We start from the raw sequence: 13,099 nt of genomic DNA, 5'->3' as shown, positions 1-13,099 counted from the left end.
ATAAAGTCTAATGAATCTCATTTAGTCTGTTTACCAGGAGATGAGTAATGGTTTTAAGTATTAATATGGATATGTCAGCATTTCAGCCGTTGTCCTTGTCCTTTTCTGTTCAATTCGACAAACTCTAATGGGCAAACAGGCAAACCTGTCCAATTTATCCGTTTGGTTAGTTTATGGCACTTAAAGTCTGACCTTGTTCACTTCAGTCCATTTCTTGAACAGAGACTTTCCGAATTTTTATGCAAATAACTGCTCTGATCTAGTAGATTAATTAATCAGATTATAAATAATGATTATTCAAGAACTAATTGCAGTGTGTTCAGTCAGATCTGAATATTGTACATTTTTACATAATGAGATCTAGAGAGGCTGATATGTCGAACTGCAGTGATTGTAATTATAATTATACGTTTTTACATAATGTTGGTTTTCAAGATTTGTGATGAAGAAAACAGAAAACAAAGCAGAATGTTGCAGCTCAATATAGTAAAATATTCAAGCTAAATCTCAGACAAGCTTAAAAAGCAAAGACTCACTGCTGTGCGAGTTCACCTCTATGTGGCATTCGTCTGATTGTGTACCAAATCATTCTCTCCTCATGCACATCAATTACATCACAACCATATAAAATGAGCGATAATGAGACTGATATGAATAGAGGCAGAGCGGTGACTGACAGCCCTTTTTTTTTTTTTTTTTTTAATGTGGAAGAGGTATTAGTTGAAATGTGACTCATTTATTAGGTTTTGATGAGAGCCAATGGGGATGCTAGATATTCTGTGGCTTTGCTTCACTGATGGAAAGTTTGAAAGCAGCAGTTGTTTTAAGGTTAGAGCCTGGTGTGTTTCAGAGCCCGATATATGTCAACACTAATATGTTGTTGAACTAGGCTTTTAACACCAAACTACTGCAGCACGAGCTCTTCGTGGCCTAAATGACATTAGAAGGGAAAAAAAAAGCTGCTTATTTATATAATTTTTTACATTAGCAGTTAATCTAGATTTTAAGATTTATATTTACGCAAAAGCATTTTAGCATATCCACAGAAATTTGTATTGTAGACTCATTCACACAATCCTTATAGATAAAAATAAATAAATACATTTTAATTCTACTAGTGCAAAGTACCCATCATGTTGTAATACCATAACCCATTACAGAACTCTCTGAATTCATCCAAACCCATTTATTACCAACATTACATTATCCATCATAGTTCCATCTATTCAATAGATTCCCTACATCAAAATTTCTCATTCTATTTCCCTGAGCCTCATTTGGAGGTGTATTTGCTGCTGAGGCCAGAAGTAGCTTTGACAGTGTTTGTGTGTGTCTGCTGGATGTGTGTGTGCGTGTGTGTGTGTGCGTGTGTGTGTTGCTGGTCTGCTCCTCCTGCTCCCCCCGATACCTCTTATAGGTGTGACCCGCTCCATGAAAGACAAGGTGACCAAGCCCACTGCCATGGCCCAGGGTCGCGTTGCTCACATGATTGAGTGGCAGAGTTGGGGCAAACCATCTGCAGGACCCATAGGCGGTACGGGGCACAGCAACCTGCAAAGGGAAAAGGAGAGAAGGCTGGAGAATGATGCTTACAGCGACCTTAGTGATGGTGAGAAGGAGGCTCGCTTTGCTGCAGGTGAGAGCACATCTGGGCACTAATGTACAGATGCTACACTGTTAGATGAGCAAATACAATGTATACTGTAAGAGCCACTGAGGCTACAGAAGCTCTGTTTTAATCGAGTTATTTGACTGGTTGAAATCATCCTAGACATCACATGCTCCTCAAATAATCTTACAAGCAGATATTAAACATTGCTTAAAAAGTGAGAAGTTGTCAAGAAAAAAAAAATATATATAGCACAAATGCTAAGAAATATAACAAAGACTCATCCTGGTTATCTAGTGCATCATTTTTCTGCAATGAAGCTTTTTGGGTCTGGCTCATCTGCTATGTCAAGCAAAGTTAAATTATTCATTTTGTTTGTTATTCATGCTCATTTATTTGTCTGCAACATTTACTGATTTCCCACAGTGGAATAAACAGTGTGTTCCCTTTCCCACATCTGCTGTTTCTTCACGTTAATAACTATTGTTAACTCATGTTGGTTTCTAAACTCCGAGAAGTGGCACGCAACATATTTATACACTGCTTTTGTTATTATCAGTTTCTGCATCTCAGCTAGCACTGACACTGATCTTCCTCCCTCCTCAGGCATCATGCAGCAGTTTGCAATCTCTGAGGCCACTCTGTTCGGCTGGAACTCGATGGACGGGGAGAGCATGGGAGCTGGCTCCAACCAGGGGAGCGTTGCCCACCTCAGTGAGGTCAACCAGGAGAGCATCACCAGCAGAGGTACTGCCATTTAAATCGTTCCAAATGGCTGTCGACTACAGGGTTTGGCTTCTGGTGCTTTTAGTTGTAAACAGCTGCAGCATTTATTAATGCTGGCACATAACGCCCATTTCCATACATCTACAATTACAAGTGCGTGAAGGGGGGCTGAATAATTTGTGCAGCCTTGTCATTTAGCAGACTGAAGACATTTTAGCCCTTTTAACGGTTGAAGAATAAACACAAATAATGCATTCTCACAGACTAATATTGCAAAGTGTAAGAACTCTGGACAGATTTTCACACAAAGCTGCAGCTCCACGTTTTTATTTCTATCAGGCACCAACTCAAAAACTTTCAAATGACAAATCCACATGACAGCCTGTCAATTGTAAAATATCATAGGAAGTTCTGATAATTTCGACATTTTAAAGTTTAAAGTTTTATTCACATAACAAAATGAAACGCATAAACAGGAAGTTAGGAGGATTCCATTTTACACTTCACTGATTAAACGAAAACTGCTTGAAAGAAACAAACTCGGATCCTAATTTGTGGTTTGAGCCTCAGGTGGTGAGCTGTCTACTGAGCTTAGCTGTACAAAGGATGAGAAAACAGAGGAAGAGAAGAGCAATTTTCTCAGGCAAAATTAGAAAACCCCCATTTGACCTCACAAAGAACAGCTAAACCACCTAAAAAAAAAAAAGAAGAAAAAAGAATCAAAACCACTTTTTAAGAGCAACGACAAAGGTAATTTGAAATCTGTATTTGCATGCAGCCTTTACTTACACACAGTAACATTGTAAACATTTTTCGCTGGTGTTGTTGCTGAGTGCTTTCCAAACCCCGAGGGACCCTGTAGGTTAGCACAAGGACTTAGCCCTGCTCTCATTAACAGCACCATATGGGCTCTGCTCAGTGCTTTATTTGGCTTGCAACACTAGCACACACATGCACAGTACACACAAAGACAGCAACAATTAAAAAGCTACTTAATATAAGCATAAGACTGAGGGCACATTTCCCCTTCGCAGACTTGATGTTCAGCCCCGTCCCCTCACTTCTATGGGTCTACGCCATACTAACAATACAACTCCAGATAAGGCTAATCATCTTATTAGTTGTTGCAGTTTGTTGCTTTTGGATGAGGTTTATCCTCATGTACAACTTTATGGGAGAGTTTAAATTGTCACTTGAGTTGACTCGATTTTGCCTCATGCATGTCACATTCCAAGAAAAGATTTTGCCGCATTTGGTTTTCACAAAATTATTTGCTCAGAGCTCTTGAAAGATGATAAAAGCTGTATCCTAATTATCCATCAGACAAGTTATGTCTTAGTTAAAATTTAGTCAACCTGTTAACTAATAAAAGCACTAGAACACATAAAAGACCATAGAGGTGGGAGGTTTGACTGTCCTGGTCACACAGGTGTAGGTGGGTATGTGTGTGAGACTCTTCCAACTTCTACAAACGTCTCAGTAAAGTTTTGCTTTTAATGCACCTCTTTCATGTCTCTAATGACTCTTATCTTTCGTATTTAAGGCATCTAAAATCTCGTTCCACCCACCTGTCTGCTTGTCCCCAACAGACCAGGTGCTCCATCACTCCTCTGCAGATGTCTGGCCTCACACCTACGTCTCCCAGGGCCTATACTGCCTGTCCTCCTCTGATGGCTGGGAGCCAATCACCAGCCAGCCTTCCGGTGTTGCCTCGCCTGCTGCAGGCTCCTACATCATGGGTGGTGGTAAGGAAGACATCTGGTGTCTTCACACCGTCTCCCAACACTAAGCGTCTTATGGTTGTTATTAATATGTATCTATGGTTCTAGGAGGCAGCAGTGGAGCGGGAGGTACACCTGGTGAGGGGTACGATGGAACAGTGGGCGGTTACCTTCAGCAGCACCCGAGTCAACTCACCCTGCAGCAGCAGACCCAACTCCAACAGCTCCAACACATTCACCACTACCAGCAGCAACAGCTTCTGCAGTACCAACAGCAACAACAGGTTAGTTGTCGTTTACAGTTTCCGCGGTTACTATGAACAGTAAGTTTACAATATCAGAGTGTAAACAGTGAAGGTGTCAGGTATAATTTAAAGCAAGACCCTCAGTGTCTGTTGTTAAAGTCATATATTTTGCGTATGCAACATAGAAACATCAATGGTATTATGGTTATTTTGATAGCATAATATTTTATCCAGTAGTCAAATTGATTTAATTTCGAAATATTATAATTAGATTGCAGTGTTGTTTCATTACAGACATACTGAATGGACTTCAGGGCCTCACTGGAAAATAAACCTGTTTAAATACATTTAATTTTAAATCACAAGCTTTAATTTGTATAAAAAGGCTTAAAGTTCAGACTGTGTTGTTTATTACTGGCGTGAATCACTTGTGAAATTCATGGATTGGAAAGTTTTCTGCAAATAATGTGAGTCGCGATGTGACTCCTGAGGTCTTTTTTATTTGGCTTCGTTAGCTGCTCTTGCATTGCTACATACTGAGAGCTCATTAAATAACAAAAGGTTATGAAATAATAACTTGAAAAGGTCAGGGACAGGTGTACAAATCTGAAACCATGGCAGAAATGAGGTTGTTAGCTCTACTGTGCGTTATAGTTTCCCTTGTGCCGAAGAATATTGAATAAATTACATTTTATTTTTATTCAAGTCTGTCGGTCAGGGAGTCAATTTTCTTAGCATCAGTCTATGAATAAGAGGCTGAGACATTTTCTGCTCTCTTCCCTGCAGCTCCATTCCTGAACTAAAAGTAGATGCAGGCCATTATTAGAGAATAGATGGTGAGCACACAAGTCTGCAGTAAAGAGAGCTAAATGCCACAAGAATAAAACTGCTTTGTCATTTGTTTTTGTAAAGAGGAGGGTCATGAATTTGTTTTTTTGTTTTTTGCCCCCGCGATGGCGGCAGCTATGGTCATAATGCTTTCGGTTTGCCTGTAGGTTCATCCATCGTCTTTCCTGTATCAATTAACATTATATTGTATCTCAGGAACACGCTTGGATTTTCAACCGAATCAGTAGAAGAATCCTCTTACACTCAAAGAACTCAAATCATAGTCAAGGTCAAGGAAAGCAATATCCAGCAACACCTTCATGAAATGTCTTTAAATGTGTCAAACACATAGACTTGAATTGAAAGATGAAGAGATTAGATTTTGGTGGACCAAGGTCAAGTTCTGGTACCTCATGTCTGTCCAATCTAAGAATTACATGTGGGTCAAATTTTCACTTGGAGTCATGAATTAATTAATTTGATTATAAGTTTTGACAGATGTGTGTAAATCTGACGTGACCAGTTGGCGGAGCCATGCATGTGCGAGGCGATTAACAATCATGTCAACTGCTTATAAACATATTCAAATTATTTCACAGTAAATCCTATTCCGTTTCCCACGTTCCTTTGTGTCTACAGTCTGTGGAGCACAGGTTACATAGTGCCTCCCATTCCCTCCAAGCAACTCCCAACAGCACAATCCACAGCCTCGGCCCTCCCACCCACCCTCGGCTAGCTGACTTGTGGGGAGCTGCGCAGGTGGAGGCACACCAGGTAGGCAGTCTCCTGCTGAATCCAAATGCTCAGATTACAGACTTTGCTGACTACATGCTGGTTTAATTTATTTCAGTAGAGCAGCTATGAGAGCTTGACCGCATATATAGTCACAGGCACATAGAGGAGACACCGCCCTTCAGTTCTTTTCACAGAAGGAGTAAGACAACACAGTCACCCTGATCCATGACAGCATATCTTATTATGCATTTACTTCTGCTATTGTAGGAAGCTAAGATTTACATTATATGTATGTTTAATCCGATCTATTGGACACATGTCCTCAAAAGTGACCAATATCTCATATCAAGAACCTTTCAATATTCTGCACCATGTTTTCCTCATGCTTGACATTGACATTTTCTACTTTTGTGTTGTGGATCTGGCTTTGTTTATACCAGCAGGGATATTTAGCGCACATCTGTAGTGCAATGAATGATGGGGAAAAACTGCCAGGGAAGTCAGTAAGGTAGGAGACAGGCTGGAGGTCTGCATGAAGCATTGCCAAAAAGTCTGCATGACAGCCCGCGGCGGACTTGGATGAGAAGAGATCCTTAAATGCTGCTGGTCTTGAGAGTAGCATGCCATAAATTCAGCGAGATTACAATTCTAAGCATTTGGATTCAGCATCTGTGTTTTTGGTACCTGTCTTTTCTCTCTGATGTTCGGCACCAGTAAACTACGCTGAGGTCAGAGTTGGAACGCTCATATTCTGCTTGTGCATCTTTTCTCCTTCTCCGTTGTATTTGTGTGACTCCCCAAGTTTGTTATGAAGAACTTATACGTGAAGAGTTGATAACCGCCTGTTATTAAACATGCTTTACTCTCCTTCTAATTACAATCAGTAAAACCGAAAGGGAAAAGCAGTAAAATAAGTAAATGTTGCTGCTTGCAGGTGGAGATCATCGGACAGTTAAGTGGACAGATGGCTGACATGGTTGTAGGAGTGGTGGAAACAGTTGGGGAGGAGCCAGAGCCCAACTCTGAAGGCATCCCTGAGCAACATGAAGATGAAGAGGAGGAGCTCACAAAGGTGAGTTCGGTTTTGGGTTCCGTCACATTTTGTGTCGTAAAAAAAAAAAAACAAGACAAGCGAAGGCGATTCATTTTTTTTAAAAAGACGAAGTCAACGTATGCTAAGTGAGGACAGCATTTTCATCCTTTCGGCAATTTTCCTTTGTTTACAGGTAGAAGACGTGACATTAACCCTGGAACCAGAGCCATGCTCTTTGACCCCCTCGCCGCTGAAGGAGGAGGCCCCCTCAACTAGAGGATCAAGCCCAGGAATACCAGCACAGAGAGCAGATCGCCCCGCAGAGAGGATACTGTTCGATGTCACGCCCTGTGTTGTCCAATCGCTGGAAGAGAAGGACGAGGAGGTGGAGGAGGGCTCCATTGTCGTTGTTGCAACCAATTGAATCATACGATCATAAAAAGACTGACAAAAACAGAAAATATTCTAATATTCTAATAACCAATCAAGCTATTATCCCAACCCCTCCCAACTATTTACCCACTTTGAGTCTGAGGAAAGAGAAGACTTTCTAATGGAGACATGGGATGTAATGGACACAAACTATATGCCAAGAAGCCCACTAAGTTTGTACAGGTACTCTGATACATTACACATGTCATAAGGAATAAATGAACTACAATCAGAGAGATCGAGAGACTATAAATTCAGTGACTGCTGAAACAAGGCGGATATAAAAGTTTGGACCACGTCAACCAAATATCCAGGACTAAATCCTGCGCAGAGGACAAATGGATGGACGTGAAATTAACAAGAAGGCAGGAAAAGAAGTAGAAAGGGCCTAGTTTAAAAAAATAAAATAAAAAAATTAATGTGGACACAACCAGACTTAAGTGAGACGGTATCTGCAAATAATTCTGAGTGCATCACCTAACGAAACCCCTGCAGGCGTTGAACGTGTACCTAACGTATCTACCCGACATGTTCTGATGCATTACATGCAGTAAATTATCCTACTTGAAGCAACGAGTGGCTTGCACTTGGAGTTATTTGCAAAGCTATGATCTGAACACAACAAAAGAAAGTGCATGCTTTTTAACAGTGACCTACCCCTAACAACGTACCACAGTATACCAAGAAATAATATATCCAATTGCCTTTTATAGTAAAAAAAAAAACAATATCCAATAAACTGATATGTATTTGTATGAATGTAAGTATGTATGTTTGTATGAATGTAACTTTGTGTGTAAAATATATCTATTCTGGGAAACATTCTTCTTCGCTTTGTTTTGTCCAAACACACACACACTTTTAAACATTGAGTCATGGTCAGTGTAATTCAAATCATCAGTGCAGCTTTGGAAGTCACATCTATTAAGTTAATTAAATGAGATGTGTGACTGTAGTATGAATACACTCGTGTCTGGAAGGTCCAATTACTGGCAAATCAGGCCAACACAACAACACAACACTCAAAGCAACTACATGAAAAAGTTATTGAAAAGAAGTTGTGTGGGGATAAACAATAAAAGTCACTGAATGTCTCTTGAAGTACAGTGGATTCTTCATTAAGAAATGGATGAAATATGGCATGTGTAAATGTGCAGGTCCTCCTTAAAAACAGAGTGAGCGTCCAAGAAAGAGGTTAGTGACTGGCACAGTCATTGTGCAGAGAAGCTTCCAGAAGGCAGCAGACCCTGGAAGGCTTGTGTTGGCAGAGAGGAAAATAAAAGAGCAAATCCTGGTGGAAAACCTTATGCACTCTGCAAATGATTGTTTCCCAGCAGGACAAACATAAGCCAAAGTTTCACGGAAAATGGTTCAGTGACAAAACGGTCTGGAGTAGCCAAGTAAGAGCACAGACCCTCAATTTAATTGAGAATTTTTTGGCTGGACTTAAGGAGGGATTTTCACCCACAGCCTCTGTGCAACCCAACAAGAATTTGAGCTGCTTTTCAAAGGAGAATGGGGAACAATTGCAGCACCCAGACGTTCAAAGCTGATTGAGACCTATCCACACAGGTTCAATGCTAAAATTTCAGCCCAAAGTGCATCTACTAAATGACTTGAAGCTTTTGTAATTTAATAGTAAAAAAAAATCCAAATTTCATTGACTATGACTCCATGTTAATAATATAGGGGGGAAATTTCCAATGGAGGTTGAATATAGTATTTTATGGGCACTGTATCATTAAGTAATGACAGTCTACACTTTCCAATGAATAAAAAATAAATACAAAAAACTCAAGCTACAGCGTGAAGGTCAGAGATTCTCCTCACAGAGATGAAGTAGTTTTCGTGTAGTCATCAATCCTGCTAAAACACTACAATCACTACGACGGCCTCGTTCATTAAACTGGGCCATGTAAAGACTTCATCATTGTCTGAGGACGGAGAAGTGTCCTTGTCTTTTCAAGTGCTATTATCCAGTCGGGTTCTTCTATTGTCTTTTGTGATTTTGGCTGATGTATTTGGAGAAACCTGTGGCTAGTGGTGTGTTTCTGATCCTGTGCGACTTTAACGCCAAAATCACTTTGAATAAAACAAATATGTGGCATAATAGAAGTCTTTGAAAGCATTATACTTTAGGAAACTGTATTTGTCATGAGTCTGAGAAAGTCCCGATGTGACCTGTGAAGCCAACCAACACCCTCTCTTCTAAAACCCCTGTACTTACGGCTGATCGAGAGGGCGATCAGCTTATACTTCAGCAATCAAGACCTCAGTGCCCCCGGTCACTGAAATAATTATCTGTCCCGTGTTTGTCCTCCTGCTGCTCAAAGATCTTATACTATAAATCACAAGTTCAAGCACACAACACACAGATCACATTTGAGGATGGGTTTGAAATAAGTGAAACCTCATCGTACAAAATGAGGCACGTACAAAACCCAACAAAGCACGCACATCAAATCCAGTTCTTTCCGAGTGGAAGTAAAACTGCTGGTATGAGATTAAATTGAAGGATGTATTAAAGCAGCGTTTCAAAATGAGATAACAACTTTTCAATTCCTTCACAACAATGGTCTGCAAAAGAGCACAATGAAAATGAAAGAGGAAATACAAAGAGAAAGAGTCTTTCAAAAAAAGAAAAGAAAAAAAAGATAAAAAGTATAAGTAAGCAAGACGATCTGAAAAGCCTGCTATCCTGTCAAAACAGAGCTAAATCAAAGATGACAAGGGATCAAAAGTGCTTTTAATGCATAGCTACAAATAATGCTGCAGTAGTTTCTTTTTGTTAATGCAGTGGCCACATCCAAGGTAAACACAATGTTTAAACTTTGGCCTTAAAGTATAAGACCAGATTAGATAAATGTTTTTAAAATTAGACTTAAAAACAAAATTACCCAATATAATGAAAAGTATATTAATATTTCATTGCTGTTGCCCGAGGAAAATGAACCTAGCATAGCTGATAAAGCAAAAAACATAAAATAAAATAAAAATATCAATATTTGTACCCTACCTTGGGTAATTCAGTTTTTGGGGAGGGGGGCCGAGTAACCTTTCTATGTGCAAATCAATTGTTGTCTCCTGTCAAGCCTCACCTGATAAAGATAAAACTTGGGAAAGAAAAAAAAGACACATTAGACCATTTTACTTATTACTTTATTTACCTACAATGTTCACAGTTTTATACAATTTGAGATAAGTTACACACACACACACACAAGAAAAAAAAGGTTGGTGTTGAATCTGCAGATTTAAAGACTTTTAAGGCAGCACCTGAGAAACTGATCCTAGGACACCATGAGACAAGAAGAGTGTAAGAGGAGATGAAAAGGAAGGGGTGCATTCCAAGTGGGAACGTTCAGGAACATACAAACTTGCTTATTAAAGTAGTCCCTGAGCAGCTTTTCATATTAACAGCTGTTTTGTGAACATGACTGGCAGTGACTGAATTTCAGAAGGTAGGGCTCTTCAAAACTCAAGCCAAACTCAAGCTCAGAGGATAACTTGGTAGTTTAGTGGCTGGAAATTTGGAGATACGTGTGTTTTCCATGGCATTGACACAACAGCCAACTCTAAACATCTAGAAATTCCTAAGCCTTTTAAATGTTTCAGTTCCCCTGGGTATTTCTGAACTGCAACTAGCCATGACTATTTCATTTAAAGGCCTCGCTACACTGTCTTTCTGCTCTCTTGCCATCCACTTTAAGTAATGCTCAAACAGTAAGACACAAAACTAAATGATCTGAAAGGAAAACCCACGGTAAACATATATCCCCTTTCTGCTGCGGAGCCTGTACAAAAACTGTGTAAAACAATAGAGGAAAATAAAGGTCATTCTCAAATGTGGACTAAAAAAAAATATACAAGTAGCACATCACGTGTCAGCAGTGGCACAGTCTTCATTCTTGTTAAAATGTAACACTCTGTAGCAGCCAAAGTAAGAGAGCAATCACAAGCTTCCATGCCCCATAATATTCATCATGTGTCAAATAGTCATGCTAATGAGGTCAGTCATTAAGCCAATTATTTCATTAATATCCACCTATTTCCCTGTCAGCATACGTCTTCGTCTTCCTTTAGAATCTAGATGGTAAGTGACAAAACGGCAGCTGTCATTTGCCATCATAAACATCAGCCATCAATTTGGTCTGTCAAGTACACAAATTAATGTTTTTGCATTTCTTTGTGCAACATTATCTTAATCATAACGCTTCATTAATTAAACTAGTCATGTGTGATTTTTGCTCAAACTAAAAGGCCTCCTTGTTAGAGAAAAAAATAAATAAAAACGCAACAGGATTTTGGCTGTCGTCAGCTGCCTTCGGCTACACCATCTATCAACTTAACCGTGATGAGATGAGCTCTGAGGCGGCATCCACAAGGTCAGCGCACAATTTGGAGGTCGTTCTGGGGCTTTGGCCCATCTTCCACAGTGGAACGAGCAGCTCCATTAGTCTAATGGTATGCAGATGGTTGGTTGCCAAATTAAAAAGAAAAAAAAACAAAAAACAACCAAATAAACTGGGGGGAAACTGTCAATTTTCTTAACAGTAGAAAAAAAAGGGAAAATGAGGAGGATGTGTGGCAGGACACGTACTGAAAACACTGAGCTTATTTAGGAAAGACAATGTGTTTGTCATGGGGTAAATTAGGCAATAGTCTGGGAAATGAACGGAGAGAAATCATCAGGATGAATTGCCTTCAATAATAATGCCTAGCTCGGCACAACATCAAGCAACCACACACTACTGCTGCAAGATCTCTGATCTACTACAGTTTTGATATTAAGAGGTAAATGGGTGTCTAAAGACCAGAACAACAGATTAAGAACAGTCGAGAGGAAACTCACACCATTAAAAAAGGTTTTCCATTATAAAAAACATAACGTCACACGTATTTAATCTAAACCATTGGCTCATCATCGCTGTCTTCATCCCCCTCAAGCAGTTCCTGCAGGGGCTTCAGGGTGGAGGGAAGGCTAGAGGAAGGAGGAGGTGAAGGAGAAGGAGTCGAGGAAGAAGGGACTGGGGGAGGAGTGGAGGAAGGGGGAGGAAAGGTGAGGTTGCTGTTGTAGCTGCAACTCCTACTGGTTAAACTGCAGGCCCCCGTGCTGCTGGGGCTGCTGCCACCTCCGCTTCCTGCGCTACTGCTGCTGCTACTCTCCTCCGCCTCTTTTGTCACACCCTCGATCCACGCCTCTGTTTCCTCTTCGTGAAGATAATGGTGGTGCTGGTGAGTGGGGTGTGAGGAGGGAGGCTGGGGAGCCGCTGGTAGTGAGGAAGGTGAGGTAGGGGTGGCTGAGGAGGTTTGAACAGCAGGAGCAGGAGGTGGAGGTTTAGAGACAGAGTTGTGTTTGGTGATGTCACGAAAGCTGGCAAGGGGAGGGCGAAGCCGGACCCCTGAGCGTGTGGAGCCCTCGATGGCCTTCTGAAGCTGGAGAAGGAAGAGGAGGAGGGAAAAGAAGAGGAGATATAAAGGTGGATGGAACAGATAAAGGAAAGGCGCAGGAATGGAGAAGGTGAGTGGTGGCGTGTACTGTATGTAAAGGAACGGAGAGATAGAAATGTTAGCAAAAAAATGTTTTACATTTAATTGAAAAGAAAGAGAAAAGCAGAAGAGAGCTCAAGGAAAGCAGGGAGGGATGGAAAAAAACGGAAGGTAAAGATCAAATGTTAAGTGAGGTGGAGATGTTAGTAAGACAGAAATAATGGAGGATAGATACAAGAGGAAGAGACATCAACAGGAAAAGACAGGAGGAATGGAAAGT

General features: G+C 40.5%; 2 protein-coding genes across 11 annotated transcripts in view; one reads left to right on the top strand and one right to left on the bottom strand.

The window, feature by feature from the left end:
• Nucleotides 1-8,153, top strand: part of LOC137136787 (protein FAM131B-like) — a 44,636-nt gene extending 36,483 nt beyond the window's left edge. For 7 of the 8 annotated variants that reach the window (XM_067522842.1, XM_067522607.1, XM_067522916.1 and 4 more), the window contains 7 exons: nucleotides 1,418-1,636; nucleotides 2,216-2,356; nucleotides 3,925-4,080; nucleotides 4,165-4,340; nucleotides 5,769-5,903; nucleotides 6,799-6,936; nucleotides 7,091-8,153. In XM_067522842.1, coding sequence (XP_067378943.1) covers nucleotides 1,418-1,636; nucleotides 2,216-2,356; nucleotides 3,925-4,080; nucleotides 4,165-4,340; nucleotides 5,769-5,903; nucleotides 6,799-6,936; nucleotides 7,091-7,321 — 1,196 coding nt within the window. In that variant the 3' untranslated portion in view covers nucleotides 7,322-8,153. Of the gene's footprint in view, nucleotides 1-1,417; nucleotides 1,637-2,215; nucleotides 2,357-3,924; nucleotides 4,081-4,164; nucleotides 4,341-5,768; nucleotides 5,904-6,304; nucleotides 6,373-6,798; nucleotides 6,937-7,090 lie in introns of all 8 variants that reach the window. The other variant, XR_010915684.1, reaches the window with a different exon arrangement.
• Nucleotides 8,154-10,464: 2,311 nt separating this feature from the next.
• Nucleotides 10,465-13,099, bottom strand: part of LOC137137169 (chloride channel protein 1-like) — a 35,521-nt gene continuing 32,886 nt past the window's right edge. Inside the window, exon 24 of one of the 3 annotated variants that reach the window (XM_067523141.1) lies at nucleotides 10,465-12,867. In XM_067523141.1, coding sequence (XP_067379242.1) covers nucleotides 12,235-12,867 — 633 coding nt within the window. In that variant the 3' untranslated portion in view covers nucleotides 10,465-12,234. The remainder of the gene's footprint in view (nucleotides 12,868-13,099) is intronic. The other 2 variants (XM_067523225.1, XM_067523315.1) reach the window with 2 other exon arrangements.

Source organism: Channa argus, chromosome 1 (assembly GCF_033026475.1).
Source record: "Channa argus isolate prfri chromosome 1, Channa argus male v1.0, whole genome shotgun sequence".
Classification (NCBI taxonomy): Eukaryota; Metazoa; Chordata; class Actinopteri; order Anabantiformes; family Channidae; genus Channa; species Channa argus.
Note: the sequence above shows the minus strand (reverse complement) of the source record. Positions and strands in the feature narration are given on the sequence as shown.